At 44.5% G+C, this 25,715-nt stretch overlaps 1 protein-coding gene across 1 annotated transcript; it reads right to left on the bottom strand.

The window, feature by feature from the left end:
• Positions 1 to 1,466: 1,466 nt before the first annotated feature.
• LOC120038396 (attractin-like) lies at positions 1,467 to 25,715 on the bottom strand (the record flags this gene model as incomplete). Its single annotated transcript, XM_038984158.1, has 8 exons — positions 1,467 to 1,652; positions 2,731 to 2,950; positions 7,682 to 7,872; positions 13,820 to 13,958; positions 14,143 to 14,258; positions 21,856 to 22,079; positions 23,353 to 23,437; positions 25,561 to 25,715. Coding segments are annotated over 8 exons (1,316 nt in total), but the record flags the coding sequence as incomplete, so codon positions are not given.

The raw sequence follows: 25,715 nt of genomic DNA, 5'->3' as shown, positions 1-25,715 counted from the left end.
TACGGTACCCCTGTATATAGCCTCCACATTGACTCTGTACCGGTACCCCCCTGTATATAGCCTCCACATTGACTCTGTACGGTACCCCTGTATATAGCCTCCACATTGACTCTGTACCGGTACCCCTGTATATAGCCTCACATTGACTCTGTACCTACCCCCTGTATATAGCCTCCACATTGACTCTGTACCGGTATACCCTGTATATAGCCTCCACATTGACTCTGTACCGGTACCCCCTGTATATAGCCTCCACATTGACTCTGTACCGTAACACCCTGTATATAGCCTCCACATTGACTCTGTACGGAAACACCCTGTATATAGCCTCCACATTGACTCTGTACCGTAACACCCTGTATATAGCCCCACATGACTCTTGTACCGGTACACCCTGTATATAGCCTCACATTGACTCTGTACCGTTACACCCTGTATATAGCCTCCACATTGACTCTGTACCGGTACCCCCTGTATATAGCCTCCACATTGACTCTGTACCGTAACACCCTGTATATAGCCTCCACATTGACTCTGTACCGGTACCCCCTGTATATAGCCTCCACATTGACTCTGTACCGGTACCCCTGTATATAGCCTCCACATTGACTCTACCAGGTACCCCCCTGTATATAGCCTCCACATTGACTCTGTACACCCCCTGTATATAGCCTCCACATTGACTCTGTACCGTACCCCCTGTATATAGCCTCACATTGACTCTGTACCGTAACACCCTGTATATAGCCTCCACATTGACTCTGTACCGGTACCCCCTGTATATAGCCTCCACATTGACTCTGTACCGTAATACCCTGTATATAGCCTCCACATTGACTCTGTATCGGTACCCCCTGTATATAGCCTCCACATTGACTCTGTACTGGTACCCCCCCTGTATATAGCTTTACTATTGTTATTTTACTGCTACTCTTTAATTATTTGTTACTTTTATTTATTTTTTGTTATTTTTTTAAACAGCATTGTTGGCTAGGGCTTGTAAGTAAGCATTTCACTGTAATGTCCACACCTGTTGTATTCTGAGCAAGACACAGAGAGAGACAGAGACAGAGAGACATAGAGAGAGAACAGAGAGACAAAGAGAGAACAGAGAGACAAAGAGAGAGAGACAGACAGAGAGAGAGACAGAGAGAGACAGAGAGAGAGAACAGCGAGACAGAGAGAACAGAGACAGAGAGAACAGAGACAGAGAGAGGTCTTACGTGGACAGCTGTTCATAGTGTACCACTCCATCAGACAGAGAGACAGAGAGAGAGACAGAGAGAACAGAGACAGAGAGAGGTCTTACGTGGACAGCTGTTCATAGTGTACCACTCCATCAGACAGAGAGACAGAGAGACAGAGAGAGAGGTCTTACGTGGACAGCTGTTCATAGTGTACCACTCCATCAGACAGAGAGACAGAGAGAACAGAGACAGAGAGAGAGACAGAGAGAGAGGTCTTACGTGGACAGCTGTTCATAGTGTACCACTCCATACACTGTCCGAAGGGGAAGGAGGCTACGTAAGCATTAGAGTCCACACACTGCTTCATGTTGCTGCACCACATACACTCAGAGCTGCTGCTGGTACACTCAGCACACGTAGCCCGCATGGCGCACGCCGTCCGACACTGCTTGGCACTGTGATTGGCTGATGAGACAGGAAGGAAGCATATATGTAATGTATCCACACTCAGAGAGAATGGAAGGGGATTGGGAGACAACGATGAATAATGTATTGGATCCACTCAGAGAGAATGGAAGGGGATTGGGAGACAACAATGAATAATGTAATGGATCCACACTCAGAGAGAATGGAAGGGGATTGGGAGACAACGATGAATAATGTATTGGATCCACTCAGAGAGAATGGAAGGGGATTGGGAGACAACAATGAATAATGTAATGGATCCACTCAGAGAATGGAAGGGGATTGGGAGACAACGATGAATAATGTATTGGATCCACTCAGAGAGAATGGAAGGGGATTGGGAGACAACGATGAATAATGTAATGGATCCACTCAGAGAGAATGGAAGGGGATTGGGAGACAACAATGAATAATGTAATGGATCCACTCAGAGAATGGAAGGGGATTGGGAGACAACGATGAATAATGTATTGGATCCACTCAGAGAGAATGGAAGGGGATTGGGAGACAACGATGAATAATGTATTGGATCCACTCAGAGAGAATGGAAGGGGATTGGGAGACAACAATGAATAATGTATTGGATCCACTCAGAGAGAATGGAAGGGGATTGGGAGACAACAATGAATAATGTAATGGATCCACACTCAGAGAGAATGGAAGGGGATTGGGAGACAACGATGAATAATGTATTGTATCCACTCAGAGAGAATGGAAGGGGATTGGGAGACAACAATGAATAATGTAATGGATCCACTCAGAGAATGGAAGGGGATTGGGAGACAACGATGAATAATGTAATGGATCCACTCAGAGAGAATGGAAGGGGATTGGGAGACAACGATGAATAATGTATTGGATATCAATAACCTATTTACAAATTATCTACTGGGAATTATGCAGATATGCAAAACATTGACTTGGAGAGTGTGTCCATTTAGCTATTTTCACTAACGTCCCCATTTTTACAAAATGTTTCACATAAACCAGTGTGTGTGTATGTGTGTGTGTGTGTGTGTGTATATGCGTGTGTGTGTGTGTGTGTATGTGTATGTATGCACATGTGTGTGAATCTAACCTGCCCGTTCACACAAACTCCCGTTAACAGGGTTGATGCAGGTCTGGGCCTTAAGGCCGCTGGATGCCGGTTCTGCTAGGTAACCACAGAAACCTGCGTCGCTGGGTTCCCCCGGCAACCACTGGAGGGAGGTGTTAGTGAAGGGTGACATGTCTTCCCAGCACCAATAGGAGACGTTGATCTTCCTCAGCCCCACCCACGGTGTCACCAAGGCCTTGTACTGAAAGACAATCAGAAACATGACTAATATTAGACAGTTATAGACACAAACTAAGATTCCATCCAACCATTTCAAGTGAATGAATTATCTGATGCATGAAAAAAGTCGGAATGCCGGTACAATTGCATAAATGCTGAATTATTTTCATTCGACATGGTGGAATGAATGAAACCAAGATTGAACTCTTTGGCATGAATGCCAAGCGTCACGTCTGGAGGAAACCTGGCACCATCCCTACGGTGAAGCACGGTGGTGGCAGCATCATGCTGTGGGGATGTTTTTCAGCGGCAGGGACTGGGAGACTAGTCAGGATCGAGGGAAAGATGAATGGAGCAAAGTACAGAGAGATCCTTGATGGAAACCTGCTCCAGAGCGCTCAGGACCTCAGACTGGGGTGAAGGTTCACCTTCCAACAGGACAATGACCCTAAGCACACAGCCAAGACAACGGAGAAGTGGCTTCGGGACAATTCTCTGAATGTCCTTGAGTGGCTCAGCCAGAGCCTGAACTTGAATCCGATCGAACATCTCTGGAGAGACTTGAAAATAGCTGTGCAGCGACACTCCCGATCTAACCTGACAGAGCTTGAGAGGATCTGCAGAGAAGAATGGGAGAAACTCCCCAAAACACAGGAGGGCCAAGCTTGTAGCATCATACCCAAGAAGACTTGAGGCTGTAATTGCTGCCAAAGGTGCTAATAACCTGATTTCATTATGGGGTATTGTGATGTCATTATGGGGTATTGTGATGTCATTATGGTGTATTGTGATGTCATTATGGGGTATTGTGATGTCATTATGGGGTATTGTGATGTCATTATGGGGTATTGTGATGTCATTATGGGTTATAGTGTGACGATTGATGATGATTTTTGTTTTATTAAGGCTGTAACGTAACAAAATGTGGAATAAAGTCAAGGGGTATAAATACTTTCTGAATGCAATGTATGTTGTAATATATTGTAACGATAGTGACCTTTCTATATATGTTGTAATATATTGCCACAATAGTAACCTTTTAATATATGTTGTAATATATTGCCACTATAGTGACCTTTCTATATATGTTGTAATATATTGTAACTATAGTAACCTTTCTATATATGTTGTAATATATTGTAACTATAGTGACCTTTCTATATATGTTGTAATATATTGTAACTATAGTGACCTTTCTATATATGTTGTAATATATTGTAACTATAGTGACCTTTCTATATATGTTGTAATATATTGCCACTATAGTGACCTTTCTATATATGTTGTAATATATTGCCACTATAGTGACCTTTCTATATATGTTGTAATATATTGTAACTATAGTGACCTTTCTATATATGTTGTAATATATTGTAACTATAGTGACCTTTCTATATATGTTGTAATATATTGCCACAATAGTAACCTTTTAATATATGTTGTAATATATTGTAACTATAGTAACCTTTTAATATATGTTGTAATATATTGTAACTATAGTGACCTTTCTATATACGTTGTAATATATTGTAACTATAGTGACCTTTCTATATATGTTGTAATATATTGCCACAATAATAACCTTTTAATATATGTTGTAATATATTGTAACTATAGTGACCTTTCTATATATGTTGTAATATATTGTAACTATAGTAACCTTTCTATATATGTTGTAATATATTGTAACTATAGTGACCTTTCTATATATGTTGTAATATATTGCCACAATAGTGACCTTTCTATATATGTTGTAATATATTGTAACTATAGTGACCTTTCTATATATGTTGTAATATATTGCCACAATAGTAACCTTTTAATATATGTTGTAATATATTGTAACTATAGTGACCTTTCTATATATGTTGTAATATATTGTAACTATAGTAACCTTTCTATATATGTTGTAATATATTGTAACTATAGTGACCTTTCTATATACGTTGTAATATATTGTAACTATAGTGACCTTTCTATATATGTTGTAATATATTGTAACTATAGTGACCTTTCTATATATGTTGTAATATATTGTAACTATAGTGACCTTTCTATATACGTTGTAATATATTGTAACTATAGTGACCTTTCTATATATGTTGTAATATATTGTAACTATAGTGACCTTTCTATATATGTTGTAATATATTGCCACAATAGTAACCTTTTAAAATATGTTGTAATATATTGTAACTATAGTGACCTTTCTATATATGTTGTAATATATTGTAACTATAGTAACCTTTCTATATATGTTGTAATATATTGTAACTATAGTGACCTTTCTATATATGTTGTAATATATTGTAACTATAGTGACCTTTCTATATATGTTGTAATATATTGCCACAATAGTAACCTTTTAATATATGTTGTAATATATTGTAACTATAGTAACCTTTTAATATATGTTGTAATATATTGTAACTATAGTGACCTTTCTATATATGTTGTAATATATTGTAACTATAGTGACCTTTCTATATATGTTGTAATATATTGTAACTATAGTGACCTTTCTATATACACTGCTCAAAAAAATAAAGGGAACACTTAAACAACACAATGTAACTCCAAGTCAATCACACTTCTGTGAAATCAAACTGTCCACTTAGGAAGCAACACTGATTGACAATAAATTTCACATGCTGTTGTGCAAATGGAATAGACAAAAGGTGGAAATTATAGGCAATTAGCAAGACACCCCCAAAAAAGGAGTGATTCTGCAGGTGGTGACCACAGACCACTTCTCAGTTCCTATGCTTCCTGGCTGATGTTTTGGTCACTTTTGAATGCTGGCGGTGCTCTCACTCTAGTGGTAGCATGAGACGGAGTCTACAACCCACACAAGTGGCTCAGGTAGTGCAGTTCATCCAGGATGGCACATCAATGCGAGCTGTGGCAAAAAGGTTTGCTGTGTCTGTCAGCGTAGTGTCCAGAGCATGGAGGCGCTACCAGGAGACAGGCCAGTACATCAGGAGACGTGGAGGAGGCCGTAGGAGGGCAACAACCCAGCAGCAGGACCGCTACCTCCGCCTTTGTGCAAGGAGGTGCACTGCCAGCGCCCTGCAAAATGACCTCCAGCAGGCCACAAATGTGCATGTGTCTGCTCAAACGGTCAGAAACAGACTCCATGAGGGTGGTATGAGGGCCCGACGTCCACAGGTGGGGGTTGTGCTTACAGCCCAACACCGTGCAGGACGTTTGGCATTTGCCAGAGAACACCAAGAGTGGCAAATTCGCCACTGGCGCCCTGTGCTCTTCACAGATGAAAGCAGGTTCACACTGAGCACATGAGCACATGTGACAGACGTGACAGAGTCTGGAGACGCCGTGGAGAACGTTCTGCTGCCTGCAACATCCTCCAGCATGACCGGTTTGGCGATGGGTCAGTCATGGTGTGGGGTGGCATTTCTTTGTGGGGCCGCACAGCCCTCCATGTGCTCGCCAGAGGTAGCCTGACTGCCAATAGGTACCGAGATGAGATCCTCAGACCCCTTGTGAGACCATATGCTGACACATGCACATTTGTGGCCTGCTGGAGGTCATTTTGCAGGGCTCTGGCAGTGCACCTCCTTGCACAAAGGCGGAGGTAGCGGTCCTGCTGCTGGGTTGTTGCCCTCCTACGGCCTCCTCCACATCTCCTGATGTACTGGCCTGTCTCCTGGTAGCGCCTCCATGCTCTGGACACTACGCTGACAGACACAGCAAACCTTTTTGCCACAGCTCGCATTGATGTGCCATCCTGGATGAACTGCACTACCTGAGCCACTTGTGTGGGTTGTAGACTCCGTCTCATGCTACCACTAGAGTGAGAGCACCGCCAGCATTCAAAAGTGACCAAAACATCAGCCAGGAAGCATAGGAACTGAGAAGTGGTCTGTGGTCACCACCTGCAGAATCACTCCTTTTTTGGGGGTGTCTTGCTAATTGCCTATAATTTCCACCTTTTGTCTATTCCATTTGCACAACAGCATGTGAAATGTATTGTCAATCAGTGTTGCTTCCTAAGTGGACAGTTTGATTTCACAGAAGTGTGATTGACTTGGAGTTACATTGTGTTGTTTAAGTGTTCCCTTTATTTTTTTGAGCAGTGTATGTTGTAATATATTGTAACTATAGTAACCTTTCTATATATGTTGTAATATATTGTAACTATAGTGACCTTTCTATATATGTTGTAATATATTGTAACTATAGTAACCTTTCTATATATGTTGTAATATATTGCCACTATAGTGACCTTTCTATATATGTTGTAATATATTGCCACTATAGTGACCTTTCTATATATGTTGTAATATATTGCCACTATAGTAATCGTTCTATATATGTTGTAATATATTGTAACTATAGTGACCTTTCTATATATGTTGTAATATATTGTAACTATAGTGACCTTTCTATATATGTTGTAATATATTGCCACAATAGTAACCTTTTAATATATGTTGTAATATATTGTAACTATAGTAACCTTTTAATATATGTTGTAATATATTGTAACTATAGTGACCTTTCTATATACGTTGTAATATATTGAAACTATAGTGACCTTTCTATATATGTTGTAATATATTGTAACTATAGTGACCTTTCTATATATGTTGTAATATATTGCCACAATAGTAACCTTTTAATATATGTTGTAATATATTGTAACTATAGTGACCTTTCTATATATGTTGTAATATATTGTAACTATAGTAACCTTTCTATATATGTTGTAATATATTGTAACTATAGTGACCTTGCTCACCAGAACGTTCATGATCTGCAGCTCTTTAAGGACGAAGTCCACCTTCTTCTGATTGGTCAACGAGGCCAGGACGGCGCTGTGACCCCGACAGGTCAGCTTGGCGTTGTCGTACGAGTCCTTTGCTGTGATGAACTTCAGACACGAGTTACCCACCAGGTGCCAACTCTCGCCACAAATATTCTCTGGAGGGAGAAAGATACATTATGATATATTATAAAGAGAGATAGATGTCTATAGAAAGAAATGTTCTCTGCAAGAAGACCGTTAAAAAGATACCTTGGGGATCAATGAGGCCCTTTATCAACTTCCCCAGAGTCAGATGAACTCATGGACACCATGTGTCTCATGGACACCATGTGTCTCATGGACACCGTGTCCAGTATGAAGGAAGTTACAAGTAGTTTTGCGAGCCAATGCTAACTAGCGTTAGCGCAATGACTGGAAGTCTATGGGTATCTACTAGCATGACTATGGGGAACTACTAGCCCTCATAGCCAACATCCCAAAGTATCCCTTTAAAACATCTAACACCAATTTATCAGAGCAACATACAAATCTGCAGATTTTTTTTGTTGATCAGTCCTTTTCTATGGTACAGTGCCTTCAGAAAGTATTCATACCCCTTGACTTATTCCACATTTTGTTGTTACAGATTGAATTCAAAAAGGGATTAAATAAATACAAAAGCTCACCCATCTACACAGAATACCCCATAATGACAAAGTGAAAACATGTTTTTAGAAATGTTTGCACATTTATTGAATTTTCGAAATACCAAAATATCCAAATTACATCAGTATTCACACCCCTGAGTAAATACTTTGTAAAATCCCCTTTGGTGGCGATTACAGCTGTGAGTCTTTCTGGGTAAGTCTCTAAGAGCTTTCCACACCTGGATTTTACAATATTTGCCCATTATTCTTTTCAAAATGTTTCAAGCTCTGTCAGGTTGAATGTTGATCATTGCTAGACCGACATTTTCAAGTCTTGCCATTGATTTTCTTCTTCCAGTGTCTGTTGGAAAGCAGACAACCAGGTTTTCCTCTAAGATTTTGCCTGTGCTTAATGCTTAATATTAGGACAGTTTAAAATAAATATACTAGGCCTAGCCTATAGAAAGCTGATGGGATCCTCCTCTTTTTAATAGAGGCCATCACTCTGTTTTCTTGTGCAATTGCATAGCCAATAGAAATGTTGTGTAACATCAACTCATGGGCTCTCATGAAGTGTTTGATTAGATTATTCAATTACATTTGTATTGACGTCAGAGTGATTAGAGGGACAATAGAGTGCTGAGTACCAGGCAGTTAACAAGTTTGGTAGGCTATTAATGACCATCAGCAGCATCAGCGCTTGGAGAAGCCTAATTACCGTGACTAAACGGTCACGTGGAATATGACTGCCTTCTAACTCGTGACCGCCGGTGTGGCGGTAATACGGTCACCACAACAGCCCTAGCGATTGGACAAGACTGTAACACCAACTGATCAGGACATTAGGTAGTTGTTGGGGAATTGTTAGATTACTTGTTAGATATTACTGCACTATCGGAACTAGAAGCACAAGCATTTCGCTACACTCACATTAACATCTGCTAACCATGTGTATGTGACCATTAACATCTGCTAACCATGTGTATGTGACCAATAACATCTGCTAACCATGTGACCAATAACATCTGCTAACCATGTGACCAATAACATCTGCTAACCATGTGACCAATAACATCTGCTAACCATGTGACCAATAACATCTGCTAACCATGTGACCAATAACATCTGCTAACCATGTGACCAATAACATCTGCTAACCATGTGACCAATAACATCTGCTAACCATGTGTATGTGACCATTAACATCTGCTAACCATGTGTATGTGACCAATAACATCTGCTAACCATGTGTATGTGACCAATAACATCTGCTAACCATGTGTATGTGACCAATAACATCTGCTAACCATGTGTATGTGACCAATAACATCTGCTAACCATGTGTATGTGACCAATAACATCTGCTAACCATGTGTATGTGACCAATAACATCTGCTAACCATGTGTATGTGACCAATAACATCTGCTAACCATGTGTATGTGACCAATAACATCTGCTAACCATGTGTATGTGACCAATAACATCTGCTAACCATGTGTATGTGACCAATAACACAATAACATCTGCTAACCATGTGTATGTGACCAATAACATCTGCTAACCATGTGTATGTGACCAATAACATCTGCTAACCATGTGACCAATAACATCTGCTAACCATGTGACCTATAACATCTGCTAACCATGTGACCTATAACATCTGCTAACCATGTGACCTATAACATCTGCTAACCATGTGACCAATAACATCTGCTAACCATGTGTATGTGACCAATAACATCTGCTAACCATGTGACCAATAACATCTGCTAACCATGTGTATGTGACCAATAACATCTGCTAACCATGTGTATGTGACCAATAACATCTGCTAACCATGTGTATGTGACCAATAACATCTGCTAACCATGTGACCAATAACATCTGCTAACCATGTGACCAATGTGACGACCCTCCCACTCTGTCTGCCGTATTCTCTCTTTGTTCTTGTTTCCTTATTAGGATGTCGGTGGGCGGAGTTGGGAGGGTCATCAGATACATGGGAAACACCTGGGCCCGGTGTCTTCCAGGATAAAGACACCACTTCCCCATTCATGGGGGGGACTCTCTCCAAGCAGACACCTTGATAGATTTTGTTGTGGTTTTTTGTGACTTTTTTGTTGTTTGCTTTAGCACCTTTCAACACACCGCATTATCACATTCAAGCATGCCAAACCATTCACTTACACTACTGATTACTGATTACACACACCATTGTTAATTGAAATTAGGTTATTTTATTTAATAAATATATTTTTGTTACTCCTTCTCTCCACGTTGTCTCCCTTTTGTTACGGGCTTTGAGCCGGTTCGTGACACCAATAACATCTGCTAACCATATGACCAATAACATCTGCTAACCATGTGACCAATAACATCTGCTAACCATGGGACCAATAACATCTGCTAACCATGTGACCAATAACATCTGCTAACCATGTGACCAATAACATCTGCTAACCATGTGACCAATAACATCTGCTAACCATGTGACCAATAACATCTGCTAACCATGTGACCAATAACATCTGCTAACCATGTGACCAATAACATCTGCTAACCATGTGACCAATAACATCTGCTAACCATGTGACCAATAACATCTGCTAACCATGTGACCAATAACATCTGCTAACCATGTGACCAATAACATCTGCTAACCATGTGACCAATAACATCTGCTAACCATGTGACAATAACATCTGCTAACCATGTGACCAATAACATCTGCTAACCATGTGTATGTGACCAATAACATCTGCTAACCATGTGACCTATAACATCTGCTAACCATGTGACCTATAACATCTGCTAACCATGTGACCAATAACATCTGCTAACCATGTGTATGTGACCAATAACATCTGCTAACCATGTGACCAATAACATCTGCTAATCATGTGACCAATAACATCTGCTAACCATGTGACCAATAACATCTGCTAACCATGTGTATGTGACCAATAACATCTGCTAACCATGTGACCAATAACATCTGCTAACCATGTGTATGTGACCAATAACATCTGCTAACCATGTGACCAATAACATCTGCTAACCATGGGACCAATAACATCTGCTAACCATGTGACCAATAACATCTGCTAACCATGTGACCAATGACATCTGCTAACCATGTGACCAATAACATCTGCTAACCATGTGACCAATAACATCTGCTAACCATGTGACCAATAACATCTGCTAACCATGTGACCAATAACATCTGCTAACCATGTGACCAATAACATCTGCTAACCATGTGACCAATAACATCTGCTAACCATGTGACCAATAACATCTGCTAACCATGTGACCAATAACATCTGCTAACCATGTGACAATAACATCTGCTAACCATGTGACAATAACATCTGCTAACCATGTGACCAATAACATCTGCTAACCATGTGTATGTGACCAACAACATCTGCTAACCATGTGACCAATAACATCTGCTAACCATGTGACCAATAACATCTGCTAACCATGTGACCAATAACATCTGCTAACCATGTGTATGTGACCAATAACATCTGCTAACCATGTGACCAATAACACCTGCTAACCATGTGACCAATAACATCTGCTAACCATGTGTATGTGACCTATAGCATTTGATTTGATAACTACCAAATGGATATCACGGAAAAGGGGGAAAAGTACAAAAGGGGGGAAAAGTATCTATATTATTAAACACACAGTGAGTCCATGCAACTTATTACGTGATTTGTTAAGCACATTTTTACTCCTAAACTTATTTATGCTTGCCATAACAAAGGGGAATAAATACTTATCGAGTCAGGATCTTTCAGCTTTTCATGTTTTATTCATTTAAAAAAATAAAATAAAACAATTTAAATTCCACTTTGGCATTATGGGGTAGTGTGTAGATCAGTGACACAAAACAGCAACACAACAACATTTTGAAAAAAGTCAAGGAGTGTGAATACTTTCTGAAGGCTCTGTCTGTAAATGGAGGATACATTAAGAAAAGCAGGAATTCCTGATTAATTCATTAGGAAGAACCACATCCCTGCAATGCACAGTATACTGTTGAACCCTAGCAAACCAGTACAGCTTTGAGGAGAGATGTACAGTAGTATACAGGAAAGGTGTTGCATTACCAGGTAGAGAGCTACACTTCTGGTTTCTTACCAGGTAGGGAGCTACACTTCTGGTTTCTTACCAGGTAGAGAGCTACACTTCTGGTTTCTTACCAGGTAGAGAGCTACACTTCTGGTTTCTTACCAGGTAGGGAGCTACACTTCTGGTTTCTTACCAGGTAGAGAGCTACACTTCTGGTTTCTTACCAGGTAGGGAGCTACACTTCTGGTTTCTTACCAGGTAGAGAGCTACACTTCTGGTTTCTTACCAGGTAGAGAGCTACACTTCTGGTTTCTTACCAGGTAGAGAGCTACACTTCTGGTTTCTTACCAGGTAGAGAGCTACACTTCTGGTTTCTTACCAGGTAGAGAGCTACACTTCTGGTTTCTTACCAGGTAGGGAGCTACACTTCTGGTTTCTTACCAGGTAGAGAGCTACACTTCTGGTTTCTTACCAGGTAGAGAGCTACACTTCTGGTTTCTTACCAGGTAGAGAGCTACACTTCTGGTTTCTTACCAGGTAGAGAGCTACACTTCTGGTTTCTTACCAGGTAGAGAGCTACACTTCTGGTTTCTTACCAGGTAGAGAGCTACACTTCTGGTTTCTTACCAGGTTTCTTACCAGGTAGAGAGCTACACTTCTGGTTTCTTACCAGGTAGGGAGCTACACTTCTGGTTTCTTACCAGGTAGAGAGCTACACTTCTGGTTTCTTACCAGGTAGAGAGCTACACTTCTGGTTTCTTACCAGGTAGAGAGCTACACTTCTGGTTTCTTACCAGGTAGAGAGCTACACTTCTGGTTTCTTACCAGGTAGGGAGCTACACTTCTGGTTTCTTACCAGGTAGAGAGCTACACTTCTGGTTTCTTACCAGGTAGAGAGCTACACTTCTGGTTTCTTACCAGGTAGAGAGCTACACTTCTGGTTTCTTACCAGGTAGAGAGCTACACTTCTGGTTTCTTACCAGGTAGGGAGCTATACTTCTGGTTTCTTACCAGGTAGAGAGCTACACTTCTGGTTTCTTACCAGGTAGAGAGCTACACTTCTGGTTTCTTACCAGGTAGAGAGCTACACTTCTGGTTTCTTACCAGGTAGAGAGCTACACTTCTGGTTTCTTACCAGGTAGGGAGCTACACTTCTGGTTTCTTACCAGGTAGAGAGCTACACTTCTGGTTTCTTACCAGGTAGAGAGCTACACTTCTGGTTTCTTACCAGGTAGAGAGCTACACTTCTGGTTTCTTACCAGGTAGAGAGCTACACTTCTGGTTTCTTACCAGGTAGAGAGCTGTACTTCTGGTTTCTGGGTTCTTACCAGTTGCTTTCTAGGTTACCAGGTAAGCATATACACTTGTGTTTTTTGGGGTTCTCACCTGGTAGAGCGATACACTCCTGGTTTCGAGGTTCCCACTGGCAGTTCTGGTCCACCCCACAGCTCTTACAGCTGGTCTTCTTGTTGCAGACATATGATGGGTTGTCTTTGGGGCAGACACCATACTCCACTATGGCCCCCTGGGGTAGGAAGACATGTCATACATATTAACATAAACAAGTACTTCCTGCTTACTCCCTCCTGATTCCAGGAATCTTCTGAAAACCCTGGGTATTTACTGGAATTCTGCAACAAAGAGACATTGTGTAAAATCCTATAATGTAATGATAATGAGTGCAGCCCATTGGCCATTCTTACCGTGACGGCCGTACAGTTGGAGCTCACGGAGACACACTGAACAGCACACCACTGGCAGCCGTTAGTATTGGATGTACAGCTGTAGCAGTCCGTGTACTGGTCACAACGATCGTTGTCAACATCTACAATACAACCAGAGAGTCATATTTAGTACAGTAGTAGTATAGTTACAGAACACGTACAGTATCCGTACAGTATTAGTATGTGTACAGTATTCATACAGTATTAGTATAGTATTAGTATGCGTACAGTATTCATACAGTATTAGTATAGTATTGGTAGTCATACATAATTCGTACTGTATTAGTAAAGTATTAATACATGATTCTTACAATATTAGTATAGTATTAATAAAGTATTAGTATTCATGCATGATTCGTACAGTATTAATACATGATTCGTACAGTATTAGTATAGTATTCATACATGATTCGTGCAGTATTAGTATTCATGCATGATTTATACAGTATTAGTACAGTACTAGTATAGTAGTAGTATTGGCTGTACAGCTGTACTGGTCACAACGATCGTTATCAACATCCACAATAAGGTTATCCAGTCAATTTCTTACTTTTACTGTTGAAACGCGATATCCCATGTATAAATACAGTAAAGTACACACAAAGGGTAAAAATCTTGCTTGAGGAACAGTAGATAAAAAGAGGTTGATGTTGGTTCTAGCCTGGTCCCAGATCTGGTTGAAGTTGGTTCTAGCCTGGTCCCAGATCTGGTTGAAGTTGGTTCTAGCCTGGTCCCAGATCTGGTTGAAGTTGGTTCTAGCCTGGTCCCAGATCTGGTTGAAGTTGGTTCTAGCCTGGTCCCAGATCTGGTTGAAGTTGGTTCTAGCCTGGTCCCAGATCTGGTTGAAGTTGGTTCTAGCCTGGTCCCAGATCTGGTTGAAGTTGGTTCTAGCCTGGTCCCAGATCTGGTTGAAGTTGGTTCTAGCCTGGTCCCAGATCTGGTTGAAGTTGGTTCTAGCCTGGTCCCAGATCTGGTTGAAGTTGGTTCTAGCCTGGTCCCAGATCTGGTTGATGTTGGTTCTAGCCTGGTCCCAGATCTGGTTGAAGTTGGTTCTAGCCTGGTCCCAGATCTGGTTGAAGTTGGTTCTAGCCTGGTCCCAGATCTGGTTGATGTTGGTTCTAGCCTGGTCCCAGATCTGGTTGAAGTTGGTTCTAGCCTGGTCCCAGATCTGGTTGAAGTTGGTTCTAGCCTGGTCCCAGATCTGGTTGAAGTTGGTTCTAGCCTGGTCCCAGATCTGGTTGAAGTTGGTTCTAGCCTGGTCCCAGATCTGGTTGAAGTTGGTTCTAGCCTGGTCCCAGATCTGGTTGAAGTTGGTTCTAGCCTGGTCCCAGATCTGGTTGAAGTTGGTTCTAGCCTGGTCCCAGATCTGGTTGAAGTTGGTTCTAGCCTGGTCCCAGATCTGGTTGAAGTTGGTTCTAGCCTGGTCCCAGATCTGGTTGAAGTTGGTTCTAGCCTGGTCCCAGATCTGGTTGAAGTTGGTTCTAGCCTGGTCCCAGATCTGGTTGAAGTTGGTTCTAGCCTGGTCCCAGATCTGGTTGAAGTTGGTTCTAGCCTGGTCCCAGATCTGGTAGATGTTGGTTCTAGCCTGGTCCCAGATCTGGTTGAAGTTGGTTCTAGCCTGGTCCCAGATCTGGTTGAAGTTGGTTCTAGCCTGGTCCCAGATCTGGTAGATGTTGGTTCTAGCCTGGTCCCAGATCTGGTAGATGTTGGTTCTAGCCTGGTCCCAGATCTGGTTGAAGTTGGTTCTAGCCTGGTCCCAGATGTGGTAGATGTTGGTTCTAGCCTGGTCCCAGATCTGGTTGTGTATCTTGCCAACTCCTATGGTCATTGCGTGAAATATGTGAAACCAGGCATCTGTCGCGAGTCCCTACTTCACAGGAGCGCCATTTGAACCGAAACTTGATTTTTTAATCAAAATGTGTTGTTTGGCAGAAATGCCTTCTGGAACATGTGAACTTTCATGTGCCTTAATAACAAAAATTGTATGCCATCTGTTAATACGAATACAATTGTCAAATTATGAGCCAAGGTGGTTTAGCCATTGAAAAAGTTAGCAACTTTCCAGCTAGCTATGATTGGCTGAGATAATGAGTGGGCTGGACATGCCAAGACATGAGTTCTGCACAGTCCTGTCTATAATAGGAGCTGGTCAGTATGTGTAGGTAATCCTGTCTAACACGGCTTTTTATAAAGATATCACGTAGTAGAACTGAATAAGTGTTGCTCTCCACTTTCTGGAGGACCGAGTTTTGAAATCAGCGGAATAAGAGTATGATAGCTAAGCAGATGGAGACAATTCTGGCATTTGATTGCAAATATGCAGACGGAGACGAAAAGAGAACGCGGGTCCGGATAACATCTTCAAACTCAAGGCAACCATGGCAACCCGTGACCCGTGTCCAATGGCAACCCGTGACAGAGACGGAGAAGTGTCCAACCATGTCCCAGGGTAATAGAGTCTATCGAGCTACATTTTCAGATATTACAAGTTTCTAATTTTGTCAGAAAGTCATTTTAATTTTAAGTTAAAGTGGACCGTTAGAGAAAGGGGGGTTCCTAGTCAGTTGTACAACTGAATGCCTTCAAATTAAATTTGTCTTCCACGTTTAACCCAACCCCTCTGAATCAAAGAGGTGCGGGGGACTGCCATAAACGACATCCACGTCTTCGGCGCCTGGGGAAAGAGCCTTGCTCAGGGGCAGAACGACAGATTTTTACCTTGTCAGCTCGGGGATTCGATCCAGCAACCTTTCGGTTACTGGCCCATCGCTCTAACCACTAGGCTACCTGCCGCCCAGCTAACTAGCAAGCTAACGTTAGCTGGCTGGCTAGCTAGCTAACGTTACGTGTTTGATCTGTGTAGTACATTTACATTTACATTTAAGTCATTTAGCAGACGCTCTTATCCAGAGCGACTTACAAATTGGTGCATAATATTATTTGTATCCCAGAGCTATTTGTATTGCTAGTTATAGCCTAATGTTAGTTAGCTAACATTGAACCTGGTTGGTTAGCTAACTGCAGATTCATACAGTGTAGTACCCTTACGAGTTGGGATTATGGTTCATTGTTTAGCTAGCTAGCTACATGTCTAAACAAAAGACTCCACTATGCAAGTAACCATTTCAATAGAATGTTCATGATGTCACTGCGACAACTGTCGATAGACGTAGCTGGTATATTCTCTCTGGCCATCTACTCTGATTTCAGAGCACTCTCGTCTGAGTGTGCCAGAGAGCAGAATAACTGACAGATTTAACAACGCTCAACACCCGTTGAATACGGCCAGTGTCAGTAGAAGTTGACAAAAAAGGCGTAATTAAATTGTTGCCAGCAGCACAGTTGCAGTCACCAACGCTCTGGATAACATGAAAACAGCCTAACCAGCTCTGCTAGGGAGAGTAATATGGTCAGAGTGAGCTGTTCTCTCATTTGTGTCTGGAAGTAGCTAGCAGCTAGCCAACGTTAGCCAGTTAGCTTGGGTGCTTGACTGCTGCTGTTAGGGCAGAACGCTCTGATCAACCCTACTCCTCAACCAGTGTCCAGTGTGCTCTCTGATCAACCCTACTCCTCAACCAGAGTGTCCAGTGTGTTCTCTGATCAACCCTACTCCTCAACCAGTGTCCAGTGTGCTCTCTGATCAACCCTACTCCTCAACCAGAGTGTCCAGTGTGTTCTCTGATCAACCCTACTCCTCAACCAGTGTCCAGTGTGTTCTCTGATCAACCCTACTCCTCAACCAGTGTCCAGTGTGCTCTCTGATCAACCCTACTCCTCAACCAGAGTGTCCAGTGTGTTCTCTGATCAACCCTACTCCTCAACCGGTGTCCAGTGTGTTCTCTGATCAACCCTACTCCTCAACCAGTGTCCAGTGTGCTCTCTGATCAACCCTACTCCTCAACCAGTGTCCAGTGTGCTCTCTGATCAACCCTACTCCTCAGCCAGTGTCCAGTGTGCTCTCTGATCAACCCTACTCCTCAACCAGTGTCCAGTGTGCTCTCAGATCAACCCTACTCCTCAGCCAGAGTGTCCAGTGTGCTCTCTGATCAACCCTACTCCTCAACCAGTGTCCAGTGTGTTCTCTGATCAACCCAACTCCTCAACCAGAGTGTCCAGTGTGCTCTCAGATCAACCCTACTCCTCAGCCAGTGTCCAGTGTGCTCTCAGATCAACCCTACTCCTCAGCCAGTGTCCAGTGTCCTCTCTGATCAACCCTACTCCTCAACCAGTGTCCAGTGTGCTCTCTGATCAACCCTACTCCTCAGCCAGAGTGTCCAGTGTGCTCTCTGATCAACCCTCCTCCTCAGCCAGAGTGTCCAGTGTGCTCTCTGATCAACCCTACTCCTCAGCCAGAGTGTCCAGTGTGCTCTCTGATCAACCCTACTCCTCAGCCAGAGTGTCCAGTGTGCTCTCAGATCAACCCTACTCCTCAACCAGAGTGTCCAGTGTGCTCTCTGATCAACCCTACTCCTCAACCAGTGTCCAGTGTGTTCTCTGATCAACCCTACTCCTCAACCAGAGTGTCCAGTGTGCTCTCTGATCAACCCTACTCCTCAACCAGAGTGTCCAGTGTGCTCTCTGATCAACCCTACTCCTCAACCAGTGTCCAGTGTGCTCTCTGATCAACCCTACTCCTCAACCAGTGTCCAGTGTGCTCTCTGATCAACCCTACTCCTCAACCAGAGTGTCCAGTGTGCTCTCAGATCAACCCTACTCCTCAGCCAGAGTGTCCAGTGTGCTCTCAGATCAACCCTACTCCTCAACCAGAGTGTCCAGTGTGTTCTCTGATCAACCCTACTCCTCAACCAGAGTGTCCAGTGTGTTCTCTGATCAACCCTACTCCTCAAACAGTGTCCAGTGTGCTCTCAGATCAACCCTACTCCTCAGCCAGAGTGTCCAGTGTGCTCTCTGATCAAACCTACTCCTCAACCAGAGTGTCCAGTGTGCTCTCAGATCAACCCTACTCCTCAACCAGAGTGTCCAGTGTGCTCTCTGATCAACCCTACTCCTCAACCAGAGTGTCCAGTGTGCTCTCTGATCAACCCTACTCCTCAACCAGAGTGTCCAGTGTGCTCTCAGATCAACCCTACTCCTCAGCCAGAGTGTCCAGTGTGCTCTCTGATCAACCCTACTCCTCAGCCAGAGTGTCCAGTGTGCTCTCTGATCAACCCTACTCCTCAACCAGAGTGTCCAGTGTGCTCTCAGATCAACCCTACTCCTCAACCAGAGTGTCCAGTGTGCTCTCAGATCAACCCTACTCCTCAACCAGAGTGTCCAGTGTGCTCTCTGATCAACCCTACTCCTCAGCCAGTGTCCAGTGTGCCCTCAGATCAACCCTACTCCTCAACCAGAGTGTCCAGTGTGCTCTCTGATCAACCCTACTCCTCAACCAGAGTGTCCAGTGTGCTCTCAGATCAACCCTACTCCTCAGCCAGAGTGTCCAGTGTGCTCTCTGATCAACCCTACTCCTCAGCCAGAGTGTCCAGTGTGCTCTCAGATCAACCCTACTCCTCAACCAGAGTGTCCAGTGTGCTCTCTGATCAACCCTACTCCTCAACCAGAGTGTCCAGTGTGTTCTCAGATCAACCCTCCTCATCAACCAGAGTGTCCAGTGTGCTCTCTGATCAACCCTACTCCTCAACCAGAGTGTCCAGTGTGCTCTCAGATCAACCCTCCTCCTCAGCCAGAGTGTCCAGTGTGCTCTCAGATCAACCCTACTCCTCAACCAGAGTGTCCAGTGTGCTCTCAGATCAACCCTCCTCCTCAACCAGTGTCCAGTGTGCTCTCTGATCAACCCTACTCCTCAGCCAGAGTGTCCAGTGTGCTCTCTGATCAACCCTACTCCTCAGCCAGAGTGTCCAGTGTGCTCTCTGATCAACCCTACTCCTCAACCAGAGTGTCCAGTGTGCTCTCAGATCAACCCTACTCCTCAACCAGAGTGTCCAGTGTGCTCTCTGATCAACCCTACTCCTCAACCAGAGGGTCCAGTGTGCTCTCTGATCAACCCTACTCCTCAGCCAGAGTGTCCAGTGTGCTCTCTGATCAACCCTACTCCTCAACCAGAGTGTCCAGTGTGCTCTCAGATCAACCCTACTCCTCAACCAGTGTCCAGTGTGCTCTCTGATCAACCCTACTCCTCAACCAGTGTCCAGTGTGCTCTCTGATCAACCCTACTCCTCAGCCAGAGTGTCCAGTGTGCTCTCTGATCAACCCTACTCCTCAGCCAGAGTGTCCAGTGTGCTCTCAGATCAACCCTACTCCTCAGCCAGAGTGTCCAGTGTGCTCTCAGATCAACCCTACTCCTCAGCCAGAGTGTCCAGTGTGCTCTCTGATCAACCCTACTCCTCAGCCAGAGTGTCCAGTGTGCTCTCTGATCAACCCTACTCCTCAGCCAGAGTGTCCAGTGTGCTCTCAGATCAACCCTACTCCTCAACCAGAGTGTCCAGTGTGCTCTCTGATCAACCCTACTCCTCGGCCAGAGTGTCCAGTGTGCTCTTTGATCAACCCTACTCCTCAGCCAGAGGGTCCAGTGTGCTCTCAGATCAACCCTACTCCTCAACCAGAGTGTCCAGTGTGCTCTCTGATCAACCCTACACCTCAGCCAGAGTGTCCAGTGTGTTCTCAGATCAACCCTACTCCTCAGCCAGAGGGTCCAGTGTGCGCTCTGATCAACCCTACTCCTCGGCCAGAGTGTCCAGTGTGCTCTCTGATCAACCCTACTCCTCAACCAGAGGGTCCAGTGTGCTCTCTGATCAACCCTACTCCTCAGCCAGAGTGTCCAGTGTGCTCTCTGATCAACCCTACTCCTCAACCAGAGCGTCCAGTGTGCTCTCTGATCAACCCTACTCCTCAACCAGAGGGTCCAGTGTGTTCTCAGATCAACCCTACTCCTCAACCAGAGGGTCCAGTGTGCGCTCTGATCAACCCTACTCCTCAACCAGAGTGTCCAGTGTGCTCTCTGATCAACCCTACTCCTCAACCAGAGTGTCCAGTGTGTTCTCAGATCAACCCTACTCCTCAACCAGAGTGTCCAGTGTGCTCTCAGATCAACCCTACTCCTCAACCAGAGTGTCCAGTGTGCTCTCTGATCAACCCTACTCCTCAGCCAGAGTGTCCAGTGTGCTCTCTGATCAACCCTACTCCTCAGCCAGAGTGTCCAGTGTGCTCTCTGATCAACCCTACACCTCAGCCAGAGTGTCCAGTGTGTTCTCTGATCAACCCTACTCCTCAACCAGAGCGTCCAGTGTGTTCGCCGAGAGCCAAACGCTCTGAGCACACCCTGGCACTCCAGATTAAATTTACGAACACACATAAACCAGCCTTAAGTCTTGACATCTTTGGTTGTTTAGTACATGGCCTCATCGTTGAATCCTTAAAGAGATGGGTGGGGCTAAAGCTTAAGACAGTATAAATAATGCTGAATGGGTGGAGACAAAGAAGAGCTCTACAGTAGTAGTACCAAAACATTCAAGGGACATTTTCTCAAAAGCGAGTTTACAAGTTTATCAGCTTTCAAAGCAGAATGACTTTCCCATTGTTCCTCACCTGCAGTGTATGATATACCATTCTGTAGCTCTGACTCTCTGCTTTTATCCTATGTATGAAACACCATTTCACATGTTGATACATAAGACAGAATCGAGCCGGTTGGTCACATATGTGGAACTAGTCCAGTTGTTAGATAGACAGGTCACCTACATGTTCTGGTTCCACAAGAGGCCATGGTGGTCTGCTCCTCCAGGGATCCAGGGTTCGAGTCCCAGGGCAGGCAGGACCCCAGGTTAGCATTCCAAACGCAGTGAACCCCCGGCCAGGCCGCTATACAGGCGGCAGCGCTGGGGGCGCTGGAGCAGCTGGCTGGCGTGTAGATCAGGACATCACTCAACAACAGACTGTTGAACCCCCCAAACACATACATCACACTGTGGGAGGGAGGGAGGGAGTGGGGGAGGTGGAAAGAAAGATAAGACACATGAAAGAAAGTACAGTAAGCTTATTCCCTAGACACAGCTCCCTAGACACAGCTCCCTAGACACAGCTCCCTAGACACAGCTCCCTAGACACAGTTCCCTAGACACAGTTCCCTAGACACAGTTCCCTAGACACAGTTCCCTAGACACAGTTCCCTAGACACAGTTCCCTAGACACAGTTCCCTAGACAGAGTTCCCTAGACAGAGTTCCCTAGACAGAGTTCCCTAGACAGAGTTCCCTAGACACAGTTCCCTAGACACAGTTCCCTAGACACAGTTCCCTAGACACAGTTCCCTAGACCCAGTTCCCTAGACACAGTTCCCTAGACACAGCTCCCTAGACACAGTTCCCTAGACACAGTTCCCTAGACACAGTTCCCTAGACACAGTTCCCTAGACACAGTTCCCTAGACAGAGTTCCCTAGACAGAGTTCCCTAGACAGAGTTCCCTAGACAGAGTTCCCTAGACACAGTTCCCTAGACACAGTTCCCTAGACACAGTTCCCTAGACACAGTTCCCTAGACACAGTTCCCTAGACACAGTTCCCTAGACACAGTTCCCTAGACACAGTTCCCTAGACACAGTTCCCTAGACACAGTTCCCTAGACACAGTTCCCTAGACACAGTTCCCTAGACCCAGTTCCCTAGACCCAGTTCCCTAGACCCAGTTCCCTAGACAGAGCTCCCTAGACAGAGCTCCCTAGACAGAGCTCCCTAGACACAGTTCCCTAGACACAGTTCCCTAGACACAGTTCCCTAGACACAGTTCCCTAGACACAGTTCCCTAGACACAGTTCCCTAGACACAGTTCCCTAGACACAGTTCCCTAGACCCAGTTCCCTAGACCCAGTTCCCTAGACAGAGTTCCCGAGACACAGTTCCCTAGACACAGTTCCCTAGACACAGTTCCCTAGACACAGTTCCCTAGACACAGTTCCCTAGACACAGTTCCCTAGACACAGTTCCCTAGACACAGTTCCCTAGACACAGTTCCCTAGACACAGTTCCCTAAGCTTCCCCCCCTCCTGTATTTTGATGTGATATGTTTCTACAACCGTACCGTAATTCAGATTCGATTCACGTTTAGATGGAGTATTTGGCTGTTTTGGCTTCCAGAGCCACTTCGCCTCTAAACAGAACATGTCAGGTCCTTGGACAATAAGGTCTAATGTTGGGCTCCAATAGTCCATTACTGGGCTAGGGACCCTGAAGCAGACCTGTACCTGTCACTGTAGACGGCCGTGTGTCCGAACCGGTTGACATCATGGTGGAGGTCTGGTCTGGACAGCACTGACCACTCATCACATGCTGTTTAGAGAGAGAGACATGTTTACATTGACAAGTTTCTACATCCGTTTGTTGTTACATGATCTGACCAGCAATGTGTTACAGTTAGACTGGGTTAGACTGGGTTAGACTGGGTTAGGGTTAGACTGGGTTAGACTGGGTTAGGGTTAGACTGGGTTAGGGTTAGACTGGGTTAGACTGGGTTAGGGTTAGACTGGGTTAGACTGGGTTAGGGTTAGACTGGGTTAGGGTTAGACTGGGTTAGGGTTAGACTGGGTTAGGGTTAGACTGGGTTAGGGTTAGACTGTGTTAGGGTTAGACTGGGTTAGGGTTAGACTGGGTTAGGGTTAGACTGGGTTAGACTGTGTTAGGGTTAGACTGTGTTAGGGTTAGACTGGGTTAGACTGTGTTAGGGTTAGACTGGGTTAGGGTTAGACTGGGTTAGGGTTAGACTGTGTTAGGGTTAGGATGTGTCAGGGTTAGGATGTGTTAGACTGTGTTAGACTGTGTTAGGGTTAGACTGGGTTAGGGTTAGACCGTGTTAGGATTAGACTGGGTTAGACTGTGTTAGGGTTAGACTGGGTTAGGGTTAGACTGGGTTAGGGTTAGACTGGGTTAGGGTTAGACTGGGTTAGGGTTAGACTGGGTTAGGGTTAGACTGAGTGAGGGTTAGACAGTGTGAGGGTTAGACAGTGTGAGGGTTAGACAGTGTGAGGGTTAGACAGTGTGAGGGTTAGACAGTGTGAGGGTTAGACTGTGTGCCATCACTGGCCCCGTCTGGCTGCCATCAATGGCCCGGTCTAGCTGCCACCAGCCCACCAATGTCCCCTGCAGATGTTCAGGTATTCTCTGACTGGCAGACTATACTGTCACTGTGAATGGTGGCTAGAGCAACACTGAAGCATGCATGAGAGCACCAGCTGTTCCGGACGACTGTGTAATCACGCTCTCCGTAGCCGATGTGAGTAAGACTTTTAAACCTGGACAAAAGGAACACCTACGTGAGAATGCTGTTCATTGACTACAGCTCAGCGTTCAACACCATAGTGCCCTCAAAGCTCATCACTAAGCTAAAGTCCCTGGGACTGAACACCTCCCTCTGCAACTGGATCCTGGACTTTCTGATGGGCTGCCCCCAGGTGGTAAGGGTAGGTAACAACACATCTGCCACGCCGATCCTCGACACCCTCAGGGGTGCGTGCTTAGTCCTCTCCTGTACTCCCTGTTCACCCACGACTGCACGGCCAGGCACAACTCCAACACCATCATTAAGTTTGCCGACGACAACGGGGGTAGGCCTGATCACCGACAACGACGAGACAGCCTATAGGAAAGAGGTCAGAGACCTGGCCAACCTCTCCCCAAACGTGATCAAGACAAAAGGATATGATCATGGACTACAGGAAAAAGGAGCACTGAGCACGCCCCCATTCTCATCGACGGGGCTGCAGTGGAGCAGGTCGAGAACATCAAGATCCTTGGTGTCCACATTACCAACAAACTATCATGGTCCAAACACACCAAGACAGTCTTAAAGAGGGCTCAACAATGCATATTCCCCCTCAGGAGATGGAAAAGATTTGGCATGGGTCCTCAGATCCTCAAAAAGTTCTACAGCTGCACCATCTAGAGCATCACCGCCTGGTATGGCAACTGCTCGGCATCAGACCGCAAGGCGCTACAGAGGGTAGTGCGTACAGCCCAGTACACCACTGGTACCAAGCTTCCTGACATCCAGGACCTCGATACCAGGCGGTGTCAGAAAAAATGACCAGAAAATGTCTAAAGACTCCAGTCACCCAAGTCCTAGACTGTTATTTTTTGCTACCGCAGGGCAAGGGGTACCAAGTCTAGGTCCAATCTTTTTTTATTTGATTTCAGGACAAGAGATCAGTCTCTGCTGTTGTTTTAATGAACTAACAAACTTTAGAATGACATGTGGTGTTTTTGAGAGGTTATTAATGGCTATAAATGGCCAGATGATCTGTCACTGCCCAGGATGTAGGCCATTAAGTCTGTGTTATGTTTGTAAGTGGTTATACATTATTGCTTTATGAGGCTGTCACGTCCCCTGGTTGTATGTCTGGGGCACGCTCATCTTGTAATGAAAGATTTATGAGTGGTTATAACAGGTTGTCACGTACCCAGGTCATAGGCCATGAAGTCCGAGGAGAAGCACTTGGCTCCGTGGCTCATGGACGTGTCGTTGTGCGTGTTCCCTCCAAACACCAGCATGGTTCCGCTAACGATGACCGCCGTGTGGAGGTACCGGAAGAACCCGCTGTCCTTTAGAACCGTC

This window comes from Salvelinus namaycush, unplaced genomic scaffold (genome assembly GCF_016432855.1).
Source record: "Salvelinus namaycush isolate Seneca unplaced genomic scaffold, SaNama_1.0 Scaffold2177, whole genome shotgun sequence".
Taxonomy (NCBI): Eukaryota; Metazoa; Chordata; class Actinopteri; order Salmoniformes; family Salmonidae; genus Salvelinus; species Salvelinus namaycush.
This window is presented reverse-complemented; position numbering and strand designations above follow the sequence as displayed.